The sequence below is a fragment of the Thunnus maccoyii genome, chromosome 1 (assembly GCF_910596095.1).
Source record: "Thunnus maccoyii chromosome 1, fThuMac1.1, whole genome shotgun sequence".
Classification (NCBI taxonomy): Eukaryota; Metazoa; Chordata; class Actinopteri; order Scombriformes; family Scombridae; genus Thunnus; species Thunnus maccoyii.
The window spans coordinates 11,871,242-11,897,500 of record NC_056533.1 but is presented as its reverse complement, the minus strand read 5'-3'; the positions used below and the strand labels follow the sequence as shown (position 1 = coordinate 11,897,500).

The following is a 26,259-nucleotide window of genomic DNA, read 5'->3' as shown; positions in this document are numbered from 1 at the left end:
AATGAAACAAATAAGGAGCCAAGCCTGGATGCCCCAAGGTATTTTATTCTAGTACACTTAAACAAGATGGGAAAAAATGGGTGACAGGGGGAGGGGGAGTTAATGATTGTGCTTTTATCTTCATGAGGGGACTTCTAATCCACAGTTTTCTCTCACATTGACTCGAATAGGATTACTGATAGTCGCATTTTTGTTTTTTCTTTGTTTGTGTGTTTGTTTTTTTCCTAAACATTGTTTCCTATGGATTATTGGCATATTTATTATGTAAGTATCTATGTATGAAATTGGAAACTTTATGGGGAACATAATAAATGAATACAAATAATACATAAATGTTTCACAATTAGTAAGAATATAGTTTACACCACACTGTCCTCCAACTTGTGTCATGCAAACTGAACTGCAAAGGCATCTATGTGCTTTCTACATGACACAGAGTTCATTTTTGTTCTTGCTCTGGTGGTTACTAACAATTTATTCCAACGGCTCAGCCACCATTTAGCATTAACCCAGCTGGGGCAACAAAACGGTGCTCAATCGATGGTGGATCAATGCAGCAAGCGAATCAATCACAGGGTTTTCTTCTCCAAATATTTAATTAAACATGGTGGCAAATAACTTCAGGATTTATTGTTTGATGCTAAGAGCATTAGTGATTTTCCTCTTCCGCCTTCCCACACGGGGCCTGAATGCTTTGCCGGTCAGAAGGCTTAAAGGGACCTGGGGAATAGCATGCAGACACTTTTCCAATATATAATCATGTGTATATATACATGAATATATACTCTCTTGCCTGTGTTCCTAATCCACTGCTGCTCTGGGGCGCTCATTTCATTAGACATGGGCAGGCAAGGCTGACAGGCTATGAGGCCTCCTTAATATATGCTCTAATGGCTACCCAATCCCACCAAATGACGCCGATGAGCGATGTGCATATTGTTTAAGTCTGCTAATGTGGCTGCTTGAGAAATGGGTAGGGGTTTGAGAGGGTTTGACATGTGCTGAACTCTCTGTCCTTTTAGCTTCTGAGTCATGGATTTTGAAAAAAGCCATGGAGAAGTTGAACGTAAGTCTCTCACGTCAACTAAACTGTGAGGGAGCTTCGTTTGAAGAGCTCTTTTTTGCTTTATAAAATCTGCAGTCCATAGGTATTGATTGGTGTATAATCTACCAGCGCCAGAAGGGCTGGAATCATTCTGGGTCTTGGGAGAAAATGTCGGGTCAGTGGTTCTCATTGGAAAAATCTGACAGATACACAAAGATTAGCAGATATCCAAACACACACACAAACACACACAGTGATGGGGTCTGGTGGGCCCTCAGAGGGCTGATAAGAGTGGGCGTGGGCGATGATGAGGCCCACTCATGGATGCATTGTTCTCCTAAAAGAGGCGGATCTCCTCTGTGTTGGTGGTTATGAAGCAGGAATTGAGGAGCAGGGAGAGGGTAATCATTATTGGTTGTGACAGCGGTGACCTGACAGCTGGGTCCAGTCTTGCTCCAGTGCTTGTTGTACAACAGACAGGCTCAGACACACACACACACATTCACATGCACACACATACACACATGTCTGTAAGCACATGTGTGTGTGGTTGTGCATGCATGTGCTTTCACACATATAAAACCCAAACAAGACTAAAAGACTTGTTTGTTTGGAATTGTTTGTCTTGTTTGTTGGGCATACTCAGGAGAATACATTGTTCAGTACACCTTAAAATATGAAACTGTTGGACTGAGTGAACAACATACTGACAATTTAGCCATTCTTAGGGCCCTGGCTTTAACAGGAGTGACTAAAAATGGAGTTTGTCCTGAGGGTGGTGCTAGAAGAAAGGTCATAGAATTATTAAAATCAAAAGGGTTTATCCCCTAAGGAGTGAGAATGTACTTAAACATTTAAATCCAACTTATCTATTAAAATAAGAAATATCTTGCATGAGAAGTCATGTGACTTTTTGCCCTCACATTTTGTCCGAAGGTAAAACTTACAGAGTGTTCAAAATGGAAAGGTTTAATTCTCTGGACAGAATGACTGTGTTCAGTAGTTTTTAGTAGTGTTCATGTGGAAATCTGGTCCTGGTGATGGTGCCACAGGAAAATTCAGAGGACAAACATTTGGATTCATCCTCTTGGGCTGAATAGAAACAGCTTTTTTTAGGTACATCTTGTCAACAACATTATGACCAAATGGTGACATAACCATGATTCATCCTCTGGAAACCATAAATGGTCATGTTAATGTTCATTCCAAGACAATTGAGTAAATGCTGAGATATTTTTCCCTGAGCCAGCAGGTAAAGGGGCAAAAAATACACCAATCCACACATATTTGCACACATCTAAAGAGAAACCATAGAAAAGAAAAACACTGCAGACTGAAAAAAGAGCCAACGTTTGCTCTTTTTCACTTGTCACTTGGAGTTTCCTAGAACTAAAAACAATAACCGTTGGATGCAAATTAAAAGGAAGCAGTACAGGATGAACCAGCAGGTTAAAAAAAACTGAGTTGCCCAATCTGCTGACGTGTTACTGAGGCTTTGTTACCATATTTTTGATTGAACAGGTACAGGTTTGCCAACTCGCCTTTGTTTATAGTGGTAACATGTACGCATTTTACAAGGTCGGAGCAATGGTTTGTCACCATCATCGTCATAGTCATTAAAGTCTGTTTCACTATTAGTTACTGTTTTGAGCATAATGGGCTAATAATAACATAATGTGTTTCAAGTGCCAAGACAACGGCTGTATGTGGGCACATACACACACTCAAGACGCAGCCATATAAATTTGCAGGTATTCATGGTGTTACTCACTGCTTGGCACTGTCATCATTAATAAGTGCAGTGTTTAGGTGGGTAAATCCTTATCAAAGCTGCCCTGCTGAGGTTTAAGTGTTTGCTTGTAAAGTCTCCTCTGACCTCAGTCCATTGGCATGCTGGGCCACTCAATAGGGCTGATTATAAAAGTAAAGTCCACACCCACCGACCTCTACAACATACCATCACAGGTTCTCCTCTGATAGCTCCATATGCCACTCATGCAAATGGAGTGCTAGATAGTAAAATACAAGGTGACAGCGATGTGAAAAGTGAAAAGGTGCAAGATATTTTCTCATGACATGTTCATGTGTTAATACTGGGTATTTGTCACACAGTAGTGTTTCCAGGAAGTATTTTTTGCATTTTTTCCACCTGCCCCAACAGCTTTCTCTTTGCAATAATTGCTTAACTTCACCATAGAGACTTGCTGTTTTTGCTCAATGCGAAGAAAAATATGTCACAACCTTACAGTTCTCCCAAGGTGATAGAATCCTATTTAAATCCTAAAAAGAATAAAGAAAAAAATTATGCTACACTCGGTAAATAATTAATAAGAAAATGCTCATAACAAAACCAAGACAGATGAGTTGATGAGTTTTCATTGGGGTAAAATCATGATACAAATTGATTTATAGACTCAACTCAAACTCAAATATGACATAATCACTTACTCCTGTTGGAGGCTTGTTGATTTTTTTAACTTAAATATGAGCAAGCAATTTCAGTTTCACTGCCAGGGCCATGATTTTGAATCTGAAAATGAGCTAGTTACTTGACAAACCACCTCAATGATAGGGATTTTACCACAACAGACTAACTGGTTTGGAATGGCATTAATACGGTTATTATACAAGGACATGTCATTTGACCACACTGATAACTGTAAATTTTAATAATGAAAAATTAATATGTGGAACCACGTGGAAAACTGCCATAGATAATTAATGTGCTACAAATGAATGGCCAAAACACTTCCTGCAACTCCCGTAATGTAATACTCTCTGAACCCTGAACACTTTAATCTTTTATCATGGCTTGCTTATGTGAGTGGTGGCATCACTCCAATGTCAGCATGGTTGATACTGGCCACTCAACTTTTCCAGGCTTTTAATGCAACCAAATAGTCACTTCAATGTCTTTGACAACTATCCATCTTTGATTATCCATGGTGACTGCCGCATCATGGAAAGGGTCAGTTTCATAGCAGCTAATGTCCAGACTTTGAATCCTTACTTGGCTACATCACCCTGCCACCTACAATCTACCCTGCACCCCCTGCAAAGTCCAGGCCATCACACAGATGAGGAGGCTCTGCTCTACCATGTTAGTACAGCTGCCTCTTCTCCAGGCTCAAACCAGCAGCAGCAACAGCTGGAAAGACTGAGGCTTTGTCTGGCTCAGTAGGCCAAAAGTGCTGGGAAACTGATATTTGTCTGGCCGCAGTGTCGAGCTGTGGGGCCACGGAAGGGCACCACTGGCTACCACTGGATCATGACACTCAGTAATAGACAAACCATGTTATGCTTCCATGAGGGAAACAGATAATCTGTTGCATTTGGACTTTTGTTGGATGGTCGTGGTAAATAGTTGGTGTTGCCTTGAGGATGTTCCACTATGTGAATGGAAGGATGATGGTTTGGCTACATGAACTGTAAGTGCAAATCTGTGTAGGCACACAGTAGAACCAGATAGATTCAGTGGGAAAATGTATAGCTGTACAATTTATAGAGTAGACATGTTTTGTGTAACATTTACAAAAAATAAAAAGTAAAAGGCAAAATAATCTCATATAAATAAACTAATACAATTTAATTTAATAAGTAATATTTCTTCATAATTCCTTCATCTAGAGGCAACAGATCATTCATCCATGTTATCAATTTCCTATAATGGCCATGGATACTATAATGACACATTTCCACAGAATGTCAATTGGCGAGTTATTCCTTTCAAATATGTGCCTCTCTGCAGACAAACAGGCCTGCCAAATCATAGATCAGGACCATTTATGTCATATTTAGCCATTCTGAAATCTTAAATAAGACTAGTATTTGCTGACTAATGATGTATCTGTCATTCTCAATTATTTTGAAACAGTATATTACAAGAAACAGTTTAAAAAGGTTTTACATTTCAAGCTAAAATCACTTGTATCAAAAATAATTTGACCGCAACCAGACTAGAACAGTGTACTCCTGGGCAGGATATAGAATATGTTTGTGCAGTAGGGTCACTAGGAAGTATTTGAGGAAATTCAACTATAGTAACTATAGCAAGCTGGACTTAATGATTGCTAATTACAAGGAAACTGTTTGGCATAAATCATATGAAATATTATTAGTGTTCTGAGAACACCACAGCCATCGCTTTCATCATCATTGTTATTAACATCCTCAAAACATCCTCATCATCACTGTATACACAGTATAATTATAGACATTGGAACAGGGAACACTCTTTGGCCACCAGCTTGTAGTCTTTTTCTGCCCCTCTATCTCCCTCCCTCTTCTTCTCTCTCTCCTGCTGTCACCTCTCACAGAGCCTGGCAGAATCAAGCCGGCTTGCATTTTAATTTGGCCCTGAAGTTACTTATTTCATTATCGATCATCCGTAATGCTGAATCAATGTTCATCTTGTTACGTGGGCCATACCCGTGTAATACAGTGATAGTGGGGCCCAGAGTTACTCATTCCCTTTACAAAGTGACTTTACCGTAAAATCAATGCCTTGTGTTACTGATACAGGGGAAACTGCAGCAGATGGAGTGAGAGTGAGTGGGCAGAGAGGAAACAAAAAAAAAAACCTCACCTTCAATGCAGCATTGTTAAAGGCATCACAAAGCTTTGCAAATGTCTACAGTGTTAGTAGTTGAAGCTGCTGTCAGGGTAGAATTTAATGTCTCGGTTTATAGATCAATTCATGAATGTGCGGTATTCACATTGTGCTGCTGTGCTGCTTGGACTGTCATTATTGATTGATGACATCATTGACTGAATATCATTGATATTTTGCATGTTCTTCACAGGTTTGGATTAGTTCATACTGATTATACTTCTCAACCCAGTACAAGTACATAATGTAGGCCAGTATGCATAATTTCTATGTCAATATGAAAACACTGTAGAAGTGAAATTATCCTCAGAAGGCCATTAGACACTGTGCCATTATGACCTGTCCAGTCAATTTCAACTTATAGCAAAACCAGAGTATAGTATCAGATTTATTCTTCGTGTGGTATTGCCTCTCAATTTTTACCACTTATCTGCTAGTGTCTTAGTGCAAAATTAACCAGTATCCATATTATTGTTGGAGTATAAACTGTATAAAATATCCTACAGGACAGTAGGACAATAAAATAAAATTATAGCAGGAAATTGAAAAGCAGAATATTACTATAATCTCAGTATTGAGTAAACCAGGCACACAGAAACAATTACATTTCATTAGGATGAGGGGCAGACATTAATTGGGCAATATTATTTAGACCAACATTAAGAGCCTATAACCCTAAACTACTATGAGTACAGTAATTAGAAGTATATATAGTCAGTTGATAATCTGAGTTGTTCATACAATAGCCAACATCCCATGTAGGCCTATACATACAGTATTGGAGTTCATATGTCTATGCACACTGCACATTGTAGAAACTTAAAAGCTGTTGGCTGCTTGGCTAAAGCTGTTTGAGGCCTGCGTCTGAAACAGATCTCACACTCAACCCGTGCTTTGCCTAAATGTCTGACTGTTTAAATTTAGTAGCCGCCTGCAACCTGAAGTTAACAAGTTAATGTAAAACATTTGCAAGGTAATGCATTAATTCATGCTTTGATCCGCTGTCATAACCCAGTTTAATAAGTTGCAGTCCATTGACTATTAATTTGTTTCCAAATGGTGTGAGCAGGAGGAACGGTTCTAAAATGCTTTACTTTGCCACTAATGCAAATCAAAGTTAGGCTATCTATTTAATATGCATGATTGGTTGGTGTAATGTAATTAAAATCATACTATTTAAATTATCCTAACAGCAAAAAAATTAAACTTTAAATGTATTTTCAAAGTACACTTGCTCCTGCTGCTAAGAACAATTAATTTTAGAAACTAATTCATTTATTGGATTAAGCTTCACTGTTCTTTAAACACTGCAAGATTTATTGGCCCTTTATTTCACCCTAATGGGACATGAGTTTGAAAGAGCATATTTGGAGATTGAATGTGTTGCAGTTAGTTTTTTAGGTTACCCACAGATTTAGGTTTGAACCCGCTGAGGAACATTTCTGATTGACAACAACAGCTATGTATATTCCCAATAGCTGAGAATAATTGCTTTGTAATAAGATAGGGTAATACCAAGAGTCATTTTTATGAATTACACTGAGATGTTTTCCATTATATTTTGTCATTTAGTTTCCTCATTCTGACGGATGTCAAATATATTGTAACCTCTATATTTGGCTTCATCTGACCAGTAGCTTTTCTTGATTGAAAATAAGAATGCTATATTGAAATTGCTGCAAATCACAACCACTGCACTCATATATAATATTTACAGCAGTTTCTGCTGGTGAAACTGACCATGCAAAATTAATGTTAGTCTAAACAAACCCTGCAAGATGCCACATGTTGACCAAGATCTCCCATTAAAAAATGTTTAATAAACTGAAAACTGGTTTGTCAAGCAAGTCAAATCTCTCTCTCTATCTCCCTCACACACATACACACACTCTTCTAACTACACAAGCATCCAAGGGTCATTAATTGAGTTTTCTTTTCAAATCCTCATTCGTCACAGTAATTAACCGATGTTGATCAATCAGCAAGGGCTCCCTTAAAATTGATTCCATGTGTGATAAGAGATGTGTTAGTAGTTTTTTTTCTGTCACTGGGACGATATGGAAAAGATCCAAATGTGTAATTTGAAGTGCCTCTGTTTGAAGCCTTTGATCTCGTCTGTTTTGCAGAGCCTCGGTTCATCATTTGCGACGTGTCGCTGGTGCCCTGTGTATTGCATAAGGAACTACTGTTGAGCGATAGGCCGTGTATGTTTGCTTATGAGAATGTGAAATTGTGTCATCTGCATAATTACCGTCAAAGAGCTCTGTACAAAACAGCCCTCAAGTCACTCGTGTATGATTGCCCTCTTTTTACAGCACCTACAAATTAAATTGGCTCCAGTGCGCTCCCAGCTCCATTCTTCACAAGAATTAAGAATTTTAAAAGTAGTTGTAAGAAATAATAATAATAATAAAATAATAATAATAATAATAATAATAATAATAATAATAATAATAATAATAATAATAATAATAATAATAATAATAATAACAATAACAATAATAATAGGATTTAAAATTTAGCTACAGTTCTCTTGGTGTTTCCTGTGTTAAATTGTTGAATTTTGGCCTGTTCCGATGTGTGTGTGTGTGTGTGTGTGTGTGTGTGTGTGTGTGTGTGTGTGTGTGTGTGTGTGTCAACGGAAGTCAAGCAGAGGTTAGTTTACTGTTTACTGAGACTCTCTTTAGGAAAGAGGGGAGCGGCGTCTCTTAATGCTTTTATGGCTACGCCAGTTTCCCGGGTCAGTGTGAAAGTGTTAAGTTAGTGCGTGGTGCGTTTGATTGGAGGCAATAAATCAGACACAGTCCTCGGCGTGGGTGGAGTTGGTGGGGGGAACGTCCGAGCGACGCGGTCCCGTTGATGAGACACGTGTCCATCCGGACTAGGAGCGCTGCTTAGCGGACAGCAGCAGCCAGACACCACGCTGGACTCTCAGATTTATATCCTCTCTTCCAATGTTTATTAAGGCCTAGCCACGCTGTCTCTCTCCACCCCACCCCCCTCCCCTCCCCCCGCCCCCACTCCCCCACCCTCTCTCTCTCTCTCTCTCTCTCTCTCTCTCTCTCTCTCTCTCTCTCTCTCTCTCTCTCTCTCTCTCTCAATTCAGTCAATTTAATTCAATTCAAAGGGGTTTTATTGGCATGGGAAACAGACATTACATTGGCAAATGTACATAAACACAAGAGTTGTGATTTTGCAGTATATATATATATATATATATATATATATATATATATATATATATATATATATATATATATATATATATATATATATATATATATATACACACACACACACACACATATACATATATAACTTAAAACAAAATAGAAAAATGTAGACTTGTAGTTTAAAAAAATACAAATAAGTGAGAACTATATATCACTGCAACGTTTATTTATTTTTAAATGAATGTATTTAAAGATATTTGTTCTGTATGTATGTACAGTAAGTATGTCTATGTACAGAGATCAGCACAGTGCAAATGGTCAGTGAAGGAGTACACATCTTCATGGTGGTTGCTTTCTATTGGACGCCCTTTTCCTGTCATAACAGGTCACAAATCTTGCTGCTGTGTTTGCACATTGCTGTATTTCGCCCAGCAGACATGGAAGTTTTTTGTTATTAGCCATGTTTTCAAAGTCTTTTTAGGTGCGTGTAATCTGTGGGAAGTATATGTCTCTGATGTCTTACAGCTGGCAGGTGGTTAAAAAGTGCAGCTCGGTTTGCACCTCTTGCTGTGTGCAGTGGGTGCACTGTCTTTCTTCTCTGCGGAGCCAGGTCTGCCTCTGGCGGCCTCTCTCCACTGCGAGGCTGTGCTCACTGAGTCTGTACATGGTCAAGGATTTCCTTAGTTTTTGGATCGGTCACAGTGGTCAGGTGATCTACCACTGAGTATTCTTTGTTTAGGGCCAAATAGCATTCCGGTTTGCTCTGTTTTTTTTTTAGTTGATTCTTTCCGATGTGTCAAATAGTTTTCTTTTTGTTTTCCCATAATTTGGTTCAGTCTAATGGGGTTTCTGTCTGGGGGCTCTGTTTGTGTTTGTGAACAGAGTCCCAGAACCAGCTGGCTGAGGGGGCTTCTCTCTAGGGTCTCTCTGTAGGTGAGGGCTTTGTTATGGAGCGTGTCAGGGTCACTTTCTTTTAGGTGATTATAAAATTTAAATGCTCTCTTATGAATTTTTATTATTAGTTTTATTTTTATTTTTTTTTGTCATTAATTGTAGTTTGGATTTCGAGAATGTGGAAAATGGATTTGTAGAATTCTGCATGATGAGTCTCAATTTGGTTTTTGTCCCATTTTGTAAAATCTTGGTTGGCAAGTGGACCTCAGACCTTGCAACCATAAAGGGAAACAGGTTCAATAACGGAGTCCAATATTTTAAGCCAACTTGATGTTCCCTTCTCTCTCTCTCTCTCTCTCTCTCTCTCCCTCCCTCTCTCTCTCTCTCTCTCTCTCTCTCTCTCTCTCTCTCTCTCTCTCTCTCTCTCTCTCTGTCTGTCTGTCTCTCTCTCTCTCTCTCTCTCTCTCTCTCTCTGATGTTTTAAGCGTTTGAAAAGGACGTGCTTTTTTTATTCTTCTCTTTATTCTTTACACTTATTATGCGGCTGTGTAGCCTATCTAAATGTCAAATACCATCCACTTATCTTTAACCACTCTTTACTTGACTGTCTGGACCGACTCAGTTTGCATGTCGATGTTATATATGCGTGTGTGTGTGTGTGTGTGTGTGTGTGTGTGTGTGTGTGTGTGTGTGTGTGTGTGTGTGTGTGTGTGTGTGTGTGTGTATGCGCGCGCGCGCGCATGTGTGTGTGTGTGTGTGTGTGTCAAGTGTGAGCGTGCTATTGACTGCTATGTAGTGATTACCATTCCGGTCGGATGGCACCAGCAAGCCGCTGTAATTAATAACCCCATAATCCGGGTTGGGGTGGATGTCGGCGAAGAACACACACAGATTCAGGACAGAGGTTTACAGAAATAAGGCGTATCCTTATGGTAGCTCTATATAAGAAATTATAGCTGCTATTATCCCTCCCAGACAATGATAACTATCTGCTTCAAAAGAAGATTAAAGGTTTATACAAGTTCAGAGTTCTTGGAAACCCGGATCGCATTATCAAAACTAAACTGAGATTGATGAGATTTCATCTCGCTGTCAGTATTGCATTGAGACTTACCACATTCAAATAAAGTGCGTGAAATAATAATTCAACCTCTGGTGTTGTTTTGCAAACGATTAACAAAACAGATGCTGGTACAAAGTCGAGTTGAAATGCGATTATGGTTGTCCCGTACACACTTTTCTATATTGATTCACGGAATTTCAATTCTGACTCCCTTGTTTTGTTTTAATCCGTATTATTTACAAGAAACATCAGGTTGAATCAAAATTATCAAATGGATTTCTTGAAGGTGCGGTCTTTCCGGATTTTAGTGGATTAAGATCTTTCATTTAAAAACAGTAGCCTAAATTATTTGTTGACTCACTTCGAACCATATGTTTATTCAAGAATTATTATTATTATTATTATTATTATTATTATTATTATTAAGATGGTTATTCTATTTGTTTTATTTTATTTTATTCCATTTGTTTATTTATTTATTTTTATTTTATTTATTTTTTGCCTTTGTTTATTGAAATCCGCGTGTTGTTTCACCAGAATAAACATCTTTCCAGTCCAATGTTTATTACTTATCATTGCTGTTACTTTACACTTAGTCTTCATTAACAGTGTAATGCGTCTATCATCAGCTCTCTCTTTGATGTCAAGTGGCTACACGGGACCCGTTTGATGTCTCAAATTAAAGAATGAATTGACTGCGATTCGCCTGCCACCAAGAGCCCATAACACCTCAAACCCGGTGTAAGAAAACACAGCTTGCACCCAGTGATGTAGCGATAAATAGGTGTGTATAACCTGTGATATAGGGTCATTGCAAAACATGACCACCGACAGTACTTACAAAGACATTACTTCATAATTATTTTCAGGTTTTCTGTTAGTGATTTACGTGCGTTTGATACTGGCCATTAAGATTTGGGGGGATTTAAACGTATGTCAATTTAAAAAGGATGTAAACTCTATCCCCTTATTAGAAAAGGAGCTGAAACCGGCTTATACTCTGTTTTTACTCCCCAATTTTACTTTATTTAACCAATACCTTCTTGGAGATGAGTCTCCAAGTTTGGTTCGGCAACTTTCTTCTGCATTTGTGTATTAAAAAGAAACTTCAGACAAAGAAAGTTAATCAGTCACTGACACCAAATATTTACAGTTGTGCAAACGGACAAAAAAAAATGTGAATTAACACAAAAAAAACTGTGGTAGGACAGACGAGAACAAATAACAAATGAAATAGATTGGCGAGCCATAAAATGAGATTTGAAACCCCATTCAAATAAGAGCTCGCGAAGTCAGTGCACTTATCCGAGAGAGGGAGAGAGAGAGAGGAAGAGAGAGAGAGAGAGAGCGAGAGAGAGAGAGAGAGAGAGAGAGAGAGGAGGGAGGGAGGGAGAAAGAGAGAGAGCGCTGTTTGGTGTGTGGTGTGCATGAGAGGGGTGAGATTTGAGAAATAGGAGGGGCTTCTAAACGACTAGAAATGTCAATCTGAGCAAGGGAGTCCCAATAATCTAAAGCAATCTGTAAGGACCTGACCTTAGTCCATCCAGATCAATAGGGAAGTGAGGGTGGAAAGAAGAAGAAGAGGAAGAAATAAGGGGCGCAACCGGATCGTTTACACTGGCTGTTCCCGAGGAAATATAGACTTCCCTTGCTTGCACCTTTTGTTGCTCACATGCTCACACTGTAAAAGTGGATATCGAGGCAATTCCCTTGCTTTGTGTGATTGCAGCAGACTTTTTCCCCCTTTCCTGCCACCATGTCTTTCCCTCAGCTGGGATATCAGTACATCCGACCGATATACCCACCGGAGCGCCAGGGGATCGCCAGCAATGCCCGGGCCGGGACAGAGCTCAGTCCGTCCGGCGCACTCTCCAACGTCCTCTCCACTATGTATGGATCTCCTTTCGCCGCAGCAGCGCAAGGCTATGGAGCGTTTCTCCCCTACTCAAACGATATATCAATTTTCAATCAATTGGTGAGTAACTCTCTGCTCTCGTTAAGTCTCTTATAAGTCAGTCTACATGTTACACTTTAAAAGAAACGATGAAACTACGCGGGCCTCGACGTGAGCTTTATTGGCACTTTTTAAGTGTAAACTTTAGGAGCGCCGTGGTGAACTTTGTCGTTGAATTGTTTTGTGAAAATTAGTTAAAAGTGGTTAAAAATTAACACATTAACAAATCGAGCTTTCGGTTGAAGGTTTAGCGGAAAAAAATAGAAAACTGAGTGAATAAAGAGTGAATAAAATGGTGTAAAGTGCTGTGGGAGGTTTACAGGTATAGGTGGGGTAGCCTATAAGTTTGTAAAAGTGAAGTCTTCTCCTTCGAAGTATTTGATTTATAGAAATTAAAAATATCACAAAATTTCGTTCATTTTTTAGGCTAGTGGGACGTGAATAACAATTTAAGTTATGACAAAAAATACGTTAACCATTTTGTTTGTTTACACTTCAATGATAACCTCATTATTGTTTTATTGCTGTAAATCCACAAAGCTTACTGTGGGATCATGATAATATGTGTCATGAAGAAGAATTTCAGAACAAGTATTTGTTTATGGTATTAATTTTTAAGTCTAATAAATCCCTCTGACTCTTGGATTCTTTGTCTTTGCAGGGGGCTCAGTATGAACTGAAAGACAGTCCCGGTGTCCAGCACCCAGGGTTTGCCCACCATCACCCTGCTTTTTATCCATATGGCCAATATCAGTTCGGTGACCCGTCCAGACCCAAAAACGCCACCAGGGAGAGCACCAGCACCCTGAAGGCCTGGCTCAGTGAACACCGCAAGAACCCCTACCCTACCAAGGGCGAGAAGATCATGCTGGCCATCATCACCAAAATGACTCTCACCCAGGTGTCCACCTGGTTCGCCAACGCCAGGAGGAGGCTAAAGAAGGAGAACAAGATGACCTGGGCCCCCCGGAACCGCACCGACGAAGAGGGAAATGTTTACCCCAGCGATCACGAGGGGGAGGAGGGGGACAAGAGGGAGGACGAGGAGGAGATCGACTTGGAGAACATCGACACGGAAAATATCGAGAACAAGGACGACTTGGACGACCAGGACGACCTGCATTCAGATATAAAACTAGACGGGAGGAGTGACTCTGAGATTTCTGACGGCTATGAGGATTTACAAGGGCCCGACCAGAGGTTTCTAAAGGCTGTGGGGAAAGAGGGTAAAGACGTGGAGAGAGGGGGAGAGCACTTCCACAGTCACCACCTCCACCATCACCACTCTTCTTTGGAAATCAAAACGTCCCAGCCAAACGGGGAACAGCTCAAACTGAACCCGGTGTCCGTTAACTCACCGCCCTCAGAAAACAACCCAGCCCCAGCCCAAAAGCCAAAGATTTGGTCTTTGGCAGAGACAGCCACGGCCCCTGACAATCCGCGCAAATCGCCACAAATGAACGGCAGCAACTCCGCAGGGCCGGCCGCCCAAACCATAATAACCCCTCACAGACTCATCTCTTCTTGTCCCGTTGGGAAAATCCAGAACTGGACGAACCGAGCCTTCTCGGCGCATCAGCTGGCTTTACTGAACTCTAATCATTATCTGGGACTGGCAAACCAGGCCACTGCCACCAGCCTGGCCCTCTACAGCAGCAGGCAAACGGAGGACAAGAGTCATAGTTCAGAGACTCCAGTCACAGGTACATGTCCCCGACACTGAGACGCGCATGTATAAATAACTACAAAAACAAAGACACTAGTCCATTGCCCGTCATTCATTTCTATTATTTTAGACCTCCTTTTGCCTTCTTTGCCTGTTGATGGATTTCTTTCTCTCTAGGCCACACAGATGAACAGTGTTACAATGTTACAGCTTACAGAATACAGTGTGTGTGCGTGTGTGTGTGTGTGTGTGTGTGTGTTTGTGTGTGTGTGTGTGTGTGTGTGTGTGTGTGTGAGTGTGTATGTGTGTGTAACTGCTTTGAAAAATGTCCGAGAGGTTTATTAAAGCAAGTGCAGATCAGAAAGCATTTAAGAGAAAAGACAAATGTTGAATTGGGTGAAAAGTGTTGTTGATTTGTATGCCCCCTTTTCTTAATTTGGTGTTGTTACATCCATGTGATATTAAGGCCCAAGTGCTTGTATTTAATTGTTTACATAGAGCCCATTAAACCAACCAACTTTCAACACTAAATTCACTGATGCCCAGCATGGGCTCTGATAATAGGCAGTTTAATTAATGCATTTTAATTTTCATTGCCACTATTTCAGAGAGAACTTAGTGCCTTGGATGCAGAGAAAAAGTTGTTAAAAACAGCTTTCCACCCAGTTCAAACATAGCGAGGATGTCAGTTGATGACATTTGGGGATTTTCTTTTTGATGTCATATCACATTTTCTGTTTTAAACGACATATTTACCCAAATTAGCTTTTATTCTAAGATATTTTTTTTATCCCTGTGTGTGCGCTTGTGTTATTTCGTCAAGGCCTATGTTACACTTACTTGTTTGGTCATGCAAATGAGCTCAATGCAAATTCACTACAGGCTCGTTTTTGAAAGGCAATTGTCACTTTTATATCACTTTGTGTTTTAGCTCTTCATGAGGCTATTGTTAGTGGTTTTTTTCTTCTTTTTTTTTTTTTTTTTAGATCACTACATTTTTTTTTCATTCTGTTTTATCCCTGTGTATTTCAGACCTCAGAACCAACTAGAAGCAGCGGTGGTTCTTTCGGCTCTTTCCTCTCCATAACCCCTCACTCATCCTCTTTTTTTGTTTTTTTGTTTTTTTTTTTTGTTTTTTTTTGCTTTTAATTTGAATATGGAATGTAAAATAAGAATAATACATCTCTGTATACTTACATTGTAAGCATGTCCTGTGTAAAACTGCTAATGTAATAATGTATGAACCTGTAGTCTGTGAGTTTTTTTTTTTTCTTTTTGTAAGTTCTGTGAGGATTTGATGTTCAAATGTTTTGTATATAAAGTTAAGAATATGTACATACTTGTGAACCAAATTGTACAAGAAAGTCTATATTTTGGCTAATAAATGAATTGCTGCAACTTTAAAAAATGGTTGGTTTTTGGCCGAGCTATTTTGACAGCTGCTTTTGATGCTTGGTTGTTATTGTGCCATTGCAGCTGGAATTGCATTGCTTTGGTTTTGCATGTGTGTTAGTGGACAGCCTGAGGCGCAGACTTCATCCTCCGTGATAAGTAAATATTCGAGAGGGATTTATCATACTTTCATAGTAGAGGGACTTAAGGCTAATTAGCCAGTATTGCGGCATACATTTGGATATTAATGTTGTGGGATTATCCTCATAGAGGCGTAGTGGTCGCATTAAAATGAATAATTCTTTCATTAATTTTCGTCTGAAATGGTATGGTCTATAAAGAGACTTTAGGTAATGAATGGCTGTTTGAGGATCGTTGGTGCCTCAAAGTGTTCAGTTGATCCTAAAGATGGATTTTAGCTTTGCAATGCAACTCCCACATCTCATCATGCTCGATTTGTAATGCTTTTTCCCCTCACATATATCATACATTTCCTCCCAACTAACGCTGCTTTTATAATTGTAATATATCGTCGCTGTAAAACTAATAATAACATCATTTATTTTGTTTGTCCGTGATGTGATCATTTGCATGTGTGAGCCCTTATCAGAGGAAGTTTATGTAAACTTAGTGTTGGAGCTCCCTCTACAGTCACTTGCAGTCGGCCATATTCTGCTGCAAGTACACACACACACACACACACACACACACACACACACACTTCTGATGCAGCTTGAGTGGGTTTTGGCCCATTCCTAATTTATCCATCAGATGTGATTAAAAAAATCGATAGAAACATTTACTCCTATAAATTTGTCACAATGCCGTATTTTTTAAAACGTGTTTTCAAGCTTTAGTGTTGTGTTTTTATGATTTACAAACGCGGTGCATCTGTGTAAAGGAATCAGTAGATGTTTTAATGTTTAAAAAAAAATCATCCATGGATTACAAAAAAAAGAAAATTCTGTTTCGTCCAAAATGTTAAAAAAAAAAAATATTGAATAAAAACAGACATTCAGTTTAGGCCACAAGAGACAAACCTTTCAATGTAAAAATGATTTACAACGTACCAAAAATGTACCCAAAGACACGATAGATAAACTATTATAATATAGTATGTAAAATATGTCAAATTTAGTAGACCTATTGTTTATATTCGTCAGTGAGTGAAGTATTTTTAAAACATGATGGCAGCCATGCTGGACTTACAGATCACAGGACTTCTAAATCATCCATGAAAACGCATTCAGTCGTTTATCTCTGTTACCTCTTTGAAATCATGCTGAAATAAAAGAAAGGAAAATGAAAAATGAAAAGTAGAAAAGGGAAGAAAGGAAAAAAAAACAGTAAAGCAAAAAATGCCGTCAATATTGAAATTATTCATATTTCGTCGAGATTATAAAACATCTCCAGCTTTTAAAAGACTCATATGAGACATGGAAGTCTTAGTAATGCAAATCCTTATTTTTCTTTTTATCTAGCTCATTTATAATCAGTCAAAATATATTAATGTTTAAGACATTCAAAAACTTCATTTTAGGAGGCAAACTTCGACTTCCTAATTTATCGTACTTCAAACGAAAAGCAATCAATAGAATGACGTTTTCGTTGACACTTCAACGTTTTAATCATTAACTTTTAATTTCGCATTTTTATTTAATTTCAGTAGTTTTAGATTTTGATGGACTTGGATTCATGACGATGGCATTTTTATATTTTAAAATACACACACACACACACAAACACACACACACAATCTGTCACACATTCCTCGACTAGAATCAGATGGTCAAAGAGGACGATATCTTTTTAATATACGCGATTCACAGCAGCAAAGCAGATGAAAAGCGCTGATTCGCTCGAGCCGTATCCTCTCTATGTTTAGGATATGCTTTAAACAAACCCCAACTCAGCCGAGGGAAAGACTCCGGAGCCTTTTGGAGCTCCTCTCACCATGTTGCCTTCCTGTCTAATCAATTATCTTCCTTGAGAGCCCCATCTAACCACGCGATGCATATTCATAAGTGGCATCAGCCAGCTGATTGATGTAATAGTCCCCCCATCCCCTCCCCCGTCCCCCTTTGTTTTTTTTGTTTTTTTTTTGTAGGTCCTTGTCCACTTCCTTTGGTTGGAGGAAGTTGCTTTGAATGACCAGCCTTCCACTAACATTTATGATTCATAATTATACAGCATAAAAGAAAATGAGGTGCACATATGGGATGTTATATGTGACAACAAGGAACAAAATAATCAAAACAGAAAAAAAATGAAAAGCTTTTAAAATGCCTTTTTAATGCATTTTGTCATTGTAAATTAAATAATCATCAATATAAATAACAATTAATTATTATAAAAACATCATTTGATACCATTTACCATGACATGTATTATAAATGAATGTTATTGAGATTTATGTCAGCCTAAAATTAAATATTCTATAAATAAAAAAAATGGACTGTAAGGACAGCTAGCTACATGTGAGCATACTGAACTTTATCATAAATAGTTATGCTTATTTCTTCAGTTTCATTGTCAGTATTTCTTCAGGATGTTTGCTCCTGAGGGCCCAAGAACAAACCCCCTCTTGATCACGAGGATTCAATTGAAATGCTACTGAAGGGACAGTGATTGTGTCAGGAGCTCAGGGCCTCTCCTCTGATCAGTGCATGAAATTAGGGATTAAAATGCCTCGGCAGAAACAAAGTAATCATGTCTGCTTATGTCGCCATACGTGTCCAACCTGCTCCTGGTTACAAAGAGCAAATGGAATGCATTAGCTAACATTTTGCTCTGAGCTACACAGGGACCATTTCCAGTGGGGCATGGTGTGTCACTCATTTCCTCGCACGTTAAGTGGATGTTCCCCTGGCTAATGAGCAATAATCAACATTGACTCCTCTTCTTATTTCTTAGGTCCATGCTGTGTTAAATGCACAGAGTCGGGGGGCACACTGTAACACTTTAGTACTCAACTGCCTAAAAAGCACAGGAAACTACTGAACAGGAGACTGTGAGAAAAGTAAAAGAGTTAAGGTAGAATTTAAAATGTTCTTGCATATACTAAAAAACAACTAGGTTTCATAATAATGTGGCATCATTGATTTTTCAGATTTGAATGCACCACGTTACAAAGCAATAGATTCTCAGCTATATTCACTGTCTTAATCTTAATATTTTACAAATGAATGGGTAGTTCTACAGTATCAAGAGTGTGGGAAACACAGAAGCTTTTGACACAGTGCAAATAAATTGTACTTCATTTCCCATCTAATCACATTGCTTATGTTGTCCTGAGCGCTGTTGACGGCTGCTCCCTTTTGCCCTCAATACTCAGAAGACAGAACAGCTACATGAGTGAAAAAAAGTAATGTGCGGTTAAACAGCCATTTAGAAGGGGAAAAATCTGAGGAAGATGGAATCATTAAAAGGAAATCTAATCTGTCTTTCGAAACGTTCATTGATCTGGGAGAAGGTGGACGGCAGTTCCAGGCAGCTGAAAGGGTCGGGGCCAATGGAGCCATCAGAGGGCCATGTGTGAATGGGGAGAAACCGTGGAGTAAATAAACACTAGAGCAGCCCATTGGAGGGGGCCAGAGGTGCCCTGTGAAAGAGGAGGCAGCTCCAAATAAAGAGGGTCAGTCTTGTGTTTTCACCTCATCCACCCCTTCTGTCATTGTAGCCCCACCACCAGTGCCACCTCCTCCTGCCCCCAGCCTGGACCGTTCTGCCACACCCCCTCCTGCCACTGAGACAGACAAATGTCAACTCCTTTGTGGACCTAGTCAGGCTTAGAAGCGGCCCACTGTCTTTGTGCGGTGGACTAATCCTTTTATGAGCCACTGTCGACCGCGCCCCCACCCAGTGCCTGCCCAGGCCAAAAGAGGGGCTGCCCTTTTGCAAGCACTCGGCCTGTGTGTTAGTTGACCGCAAGAGGAGCGGGGATCTACTCTCGAGAACACATGTCCCACACACCACATACCTTCATACACGGGCTTACAGGCCACAGCACTCCGCGGCAACTTGTTACAGCAGTCGTACTCTAGAACCGAAAGAAGAGAAGGTGGCCAGCTCAATTTTACCCCTGCCAAAGATATGCGACTTCTGTGTCTCCTGCATGTTTCATGGCGCATTCATTATTGAGAATGTAAGTGAAAGTGCAGCAGCTACATGTTAAAGAATAGCCAGGGAGCAGGGAGAGAGGGGTTGTTGTGTTTCTCCGGGCTGAGCAAAGGACAAAAGGCCCAGTAGGAATGACATTCTCTGGGGCCGAAGTGGGAGAGAGGGAGGGCACTGATTTCATGCCTTTTGTTGATGTAGGTTAGAGAGAGGAATTCTTTCACTGAATCCGAAAGGCAACAAGTGGGGAAGGGGGCAACAGGCCGACAGGCCAGAGGGAGAGGCGTTTGGGCTTTTGCCGTTCACCCAGCTGAAAGATTGTGCTTTTCTCAGCCCCCCTTCAGATCCTTCAGACAGGCCCGAGTTACAGGGCAATTATGGAAATGCTGCTTTGAAGCCAAGCATAGCCCTTTTTCAGCTCTTCCTCAGGACAAAGCAAAGGCAATAAGGGCTTTTTATGCACCCTCCTCTATAAAACATGTTTCAGCCTCAGCATGTGTATGTTCCTAACTTTTCTTCTCTAACTCACGCTATATTGTAGTTAGTGTTGACACTTGTGAATATTCTTTTCAAAAAGAGCGTAAAAGAAAATTATAGGAACTTTTGTTTTTGTTTTTTATGGAGATATTATATGAGACCATTTTAACACGTTTCTGAGCCAGAGCTGCATTCCCTCATCTCTTTACCATGTCAATCTGCCTATAAAGCATTTACCGAGGAGATGAGCAGAGGGGTGGATTTATAAAAAACGCCTGGCCTCATAGCTGCTTCCAACAGCTGCACGATTTAACCAGCCTGATGTCCCCTCTCCGCACCCTCCCAGTTCACACGTCACTAACAGAGGCCCAGCAAACCATCAGCCCTGCACTTTCTCAGCTTTGTACATTAGTCAGCGGTGTAGCACAGAATTTCGCCACCTCGTGTGAACTAATAAGACACATTTTCTCCGGCTTTTGAGAGGATCGCAAGAGAGTGATGTCTCTACATCACCCGACACAGCAGAGGCCTTGTACAACAGTGCCTTTACACTCCGAGCATATCTGACAAATGCCAATACTCCAGCTTTCACTCATCACTGTTAATGAGAGGACATATTTTGGACGTTTCCAATATTTGTACAGACTTCATACATTATGAAGGCCCTTTTATTCACAGTACCAGGCAGAGGGGACAAGGGTGGGGTCGGATGGGGGGTGTAGTCATGACTCTTCAGGATTGGCTGACTGGTGAAGGGAACTTAATAAATTCTTCCTCCTTGGAACACTGTCAAACAAGTCCTTTCTTACATCTCCCATGAATACATTACCAGCGAGCTTGATTGATTAGAGACCCTCACGAGAGGGTGAACCGATGAACCGACTCCCCCGGTGTGATTAATAGACTTTATTAAGAGAGTCCTCTCCTTTTTAATAATGGTAATGTAAAGGAAGGCGTGGTGGGGGTGTGGGGAGCACAGGAAGTCTAACGATGATCACTGGTGCTGTCCCTCTCTTTGATCCACATCCCCTTTAGTTTGAGTTCATTTTCACAACCTCAAACTGGCTATATCCATCACTTCCCTATCAGTGCCGCACACTGCAGATACGAGGTTCCCTTTTATATACTGTTTTCACTTTTGTGCCTGCATACTGCCAATATTAAACTCTTTAAAAAAGTCTGATGTCTTTAACTCACTAAGGTCTCTCCTGGGTAATATGAGAAGCAGGATTGATTTGGATTCCTGCTCACAGTTTACAGCTAAATGAAATTGACTCAGTATCCATGAAACATCTTTAATAGGCCTTATATCAGAAACTAAGTGATGACTGTGTAACTCTGCACCTGATGCCTTTTTTGTGGTCTAGCATTGTGTGTGAGGGTATGCATCTATTCATGTGTGTCTACTTGTGGGCATTATTTTATGTTCAAAGGGAATGAAAAAATAAATTGACAGCTCTTGTTATTCACTTATTTTTCTCCTTAGCACTTCTCCATCTTACATAATTACTCTTCAGTCTAGGGGTACTATGACCTTTGACCTCCTCCTGCTTGGTTGCTTCATAAGTTATTGATTTTGCGTGTTTTGCACAAATTTTAAGTTATGTGGATAAGACTTTTAAACACACTAAGATAGACTACATACGTATTCCTGTGTGTGTGTTTGCATAAATCAAGGCTTCCATGTGGTAGGTATGTGTATCCAAACAGCTCACGGGCTAATCATTGTTCATGAGAACTAGCATGGTGTTGGGTAGGGGTAAACCATACAGGAAATTTTTTAGCCACCCAGAGCTGAGCCTGCTTATCAGCAAAACACAGGAACAACAGAGACTTTACGAGCACTGGACACAGCAGCTCCTACTTATCATCATGCTGTATTTTGCAATACACCACCGCAAGTGATTTATTCAAACATGGATACCACAGATAGGGCTATTCACGTCTCACAGCATTACTCCATGACCCAGACAGGTTTAGTTTGCTCTGCTGCTACATATCAGACACACACAAACACAAGCATCTATGACATCACCCAGACAAGCCAAGTGTTGCTCGCTGCTGCTGTAAACCTGAGAGGGAGGTCGATAACAGCAGGTGAGAGGGCTTCGCTGTGTAATGATGATGCCTACCAGTGTCTAAGTTGTAAACCCTGCTATTGATTCTCTTCAGTTCAGCCAATAGTCTCCACAATCTTCCATGCCTGAAAGTCTACAGTAATGTGTCTGCATAGAATCCAATATCCGCTACTATTAATGAATACTGACAAGTAGCTCAACCTTTGTATTTTCATTTTGATTAACCAAGTTAGTCTGAGAGCACAGATCCTGTTTGCAAGAGAGATCCGGCCAAGACCGCAGTAGCACATTTGGTTACAGTCATTTACAGAAAATGTAGTAAAAATAAACACATTTCATAATGAAAAGAAAAGAAGATAGGAAGTGGAGAAACATGACCGAGAACGGGAGAAATAGAAGACAGACTAAGAAAGGCACAGTGCTAAAACAGTAACTATATGTTTATACAAAGTGTTTACCACGGGTTTTACTGGGGGTATAAATAATGGATTTGCCAGTCTATCATGCAGTATGAGGCTGGGTGACATGCTTCCTCGTACTCCATGGGGAGTTTAAAAGTATATATGCTAAAGCCAGAGGAAAAGAGGAGGCAGAGAAAGTACTCTATTCTTCTCAACTTTTCTTTGTGCTTAGATAAACTTGTTGTCAGGCACATTGTCAGCCACTCCAGCGTGACACCTCACAGCCAGATAATGGCATTGCCATGCAAATGAGAGATGGTGAAAGCTATCCCACCAGTGTGTGTGTGTGTATGTGCATGTGTGTGCATTCATGCATGCATCTGTTTTGTTAGTGTTTATTAGAGAATGAAAGGGTGGGCGACAGAGTGATTCAACGGTGGCATGAGGATAGATTGGTGCCTTGTCCATAATAAGCAAACTAAATGCATGCTGAAGGTGGATTGTTGAGCAAAGTTCTGCTCTCGGTCTACTTGTTCTCATCTACTCCTGGGAAATTTCCCTCATCTAGTCAAGACAAGTTGCCTTAAGACATCATATGGGGAAATTAGAGACTAAGGTTTAGACAGTTTATCAGAACCAAATTCACTTAAATTGCCAAGTAGAATACATTTACCATAATGAGCCTGCAAATGTTAAGATTATAGAGTTACACAATACAAGTCACACCTTTACAAGACAATCTCACCCCACATACAGTGTGAGGGGACATTGCAAAGCAGGCTGCTGACACTAAACTATATGTTGATCTGAGTGGGATAAAAGTGATCCATTAAAAATATATATTCTCTTTTCTGGAATAGCAAGAGAAAGTCATTGACATCTGTGCTCAGGGAAGAATAATTCTTGGTGTCTTGAGTTAATAATTACCAATTACCAGACCTCCTATGCTTCCAGACTTTTAATTCAGACAATATGAAGTACAACCTTCTACTCGTCTCTTGTCAGAGACGAGACAGGAAGTAGGAAGTTGGATCTTGTGAGACACAGGGCAGAGAGGTGTCTGAACAAGCCAAGCATTGAGTATGAAAGCTCCCTGCCATCTCCAGCTGTGTAGGCTTTCTAGGTTTTGTCCCTTCATGGCGACTGGGCACAATGAAGTGGCGATCTGACAAATAGAGAGGGGTGGGCACTGTGTCACTGTCTCCCCTTCCAGAAGGGCCAGTACAACCCGCCCTCTACTGTTGTCATGCTAAGACAGCAGCGTTCACAGGAACTGTACCCCTATTCACACATACCAACCTCAAACCCACACTCACCCAAGGACAAATGTGGCAACCTCATTCAGCTTCCTCCTACTTATATCCATGCTTCCTCTCAAAGACAAAAGCCATGCATTTCTTGAAGGAATTAACGTTGCTCCTGCCGATCTGTGAATACGTTAGCTGATGACTTAAGGGCAAGGAGTATGGACCTTCAGTTCCCCTGGGCCTCATCACTAAGAAGCACAGCCTTCATCTGTAAAAGACCATGAGAACAGGCATATCTAATGTCATTTTACAGGTAGATAGAGCGAGAGATTGGGGAGTAATTGGAAGTAATAACAGATAGCTCTCTTTCAATCCCACAGGACTTCTCTCCTCCTACGCCCCCGAATTCCCAGAAGACTCCTCGGCATATTTGCTGTCGCGCAAAAGAAATATACAGCGGATGAACTGTGACCTTTGTTCCCCTTCCCTGAAGGTCACCAGTCCATTTTACATACACAGATGAGGTCCGCTTTTCCGGAAATGATAAGACAAACAGCAGAGAAGAGGTAAGGTCAGCAAGTTAAACCAACAGCTAGAATGACAGTTAATTGGCCGGAGGGTAGTGTAACTGTCATCCATTTCCCCTGGGCTGACTGGGAAGACTCCCCCCCGGCTGCCTCCACTCGTTCTCCAGAGACCTCCACTCCGTACACGAACGCTCACTTATCAGCTGTCTCCCACAGGTTCAACCAGTGGACATTAGCGCGGGGGGAAAACAAAATGATTATATTGCCTCCGATTTGATTATTACTTCATCATTATTGTTTATATTGTGGTAATACACAATAAAGACTGTGACAAGTGAGGAGATGAAATGTCAGAGTGAATTACAGGCATATGCAGAAACTGGCCGCAAATCAGCTGGCAGAGCTAAAAGGTCTTTCTTGCTAATTGCTCATATCCTACCAGCAGTGAGAGGCGTCCAGCCGCTGTGCAATAGGCTGGCTGACTGAAAGCAGACAGATAAGACTATGTGTATGGATGATTCGACCCATGCTCTAATGACTTGTTTAGTCCTGTGTGTCAGAGGCAGTGACACATAGAGGATGGCATGGAAGCTCTTGGGCCTTCTGTGCATCTGTGTGTGTGTTTGTGTGTGTGTGTATGCAAAGACAGAGGCAGAGAGGGGAAAACAACTCCCTGCACAGCACTTAGAATAAGTGTGTGTGTGTGTGTTGATGTGAGTGGGTGTATGCAGGAGTAGACCACATGCATGTATAAGGAGGAGTGATGGTTTTAGCAGAATCTGTCTGCCTGATTTTGCAGGGCCAGGGTTTGGGGTGTGAAAGCCGAGAGAGAGTGTGTGCGTGTGGGAGATAATAGGCCTTTCTCCACGCCACTCAGCGTTTTGCTGGCACGCAGCTGGCACACAGCTGGCCGTCTAACTAAACTGTCCCAGCCCCTTTTTCCCCTTCTGCACCCTCCTCCTGCGCCACCCACCCCCCCTACAGAATGCCAGACACGCAGGGTAAGGGAATACAGGGGAGGAGGGTTAAGACAGAAAAAAAAAACATTAGCGTTAATGGGGAATTGGAAGGAGGAAGTTATGATGGGGCCCACCGCTCCCAAGATCCATCTGGGGCTTGGCGGGAGGGAATCCGTCAGTGACAGACAGGTGTTCCTCAGCAGCCACACTAATCCTCATCCAGCCCCTCTGCTCTGAGGCCCGCAGGGACGATCTCCATGCTTCCACTGCTCCCCATGATATCCTAGCTACTTGTTTTGTCCCTTATCAGAGTCGGTCACTTTGACTTTGTCAGGTATAGTGTACAGAGAAAAAAATATTTCCAATAGATTGATACTCAGGGAAGACCATCTTAATTTTTACACTAAACATACTCTTTGATTTTGTTGTTGTGCCCAAGTTTACTGTACAGTTTACGTTTGAGCTCCAAAACATTATCATCATTTTGGGATTTGGTGGTACAACAAAATTAGAGAGGGTCGCTTTAATTTATTTCACCTTATTATTATTAGTAGTAGTAGTAGTAGTAGTAGTAGTTGTAGTAATATTAGCATTATTATCGTTATTATTATCATCACTAACTTATTTAACATTTGACCCTATGGGACATGTTATCCCT

At 40.6% G+C, this 26,259-nt stretch overlaps 1 protein-coding gene across 2 annotated transcripts; it reads left to right on the top strand.

Annotated features, from left to right (window-relative positions):
• The first annotated feature begins 12,283 nt into the window (after nucleotides 1–12,283).
• Nucleotides 12,284–15,562, top strand: irx3a (iroquois homeobox 3a). 2 transcript variants are annotated; one of them, XM_042413464.1, is made up of 3 exons: nucleotides 12,284–12,759; nucleotides 13,400–14,441; nucleotides 15,437–15,562. In XM_042413464.1, exons 1-3 carry the CDS (start codon nucleotides 12,541–12,543, stop codon nucleotides 15,451–15,453), a joined length of 1,278 nt encoding a protein of 425 aa, XP_042269398.1. In that variant the 5' UTR covers nucleotides 12,284–12,540; the 3' UTR covers nucleotides 15,454–15,562. The 2 variants fall into 2 exon arrangements, with proteins under 2 accessions (XP_042269398.1, XP_042269389.1); XM_042413455.1 differs by having other exon boundaries at nucleotides 13,400–15,562.
• The last annotated feature ends 10,697 nt before the right edge of the window (nucleotides 15,563–26,259 follow it).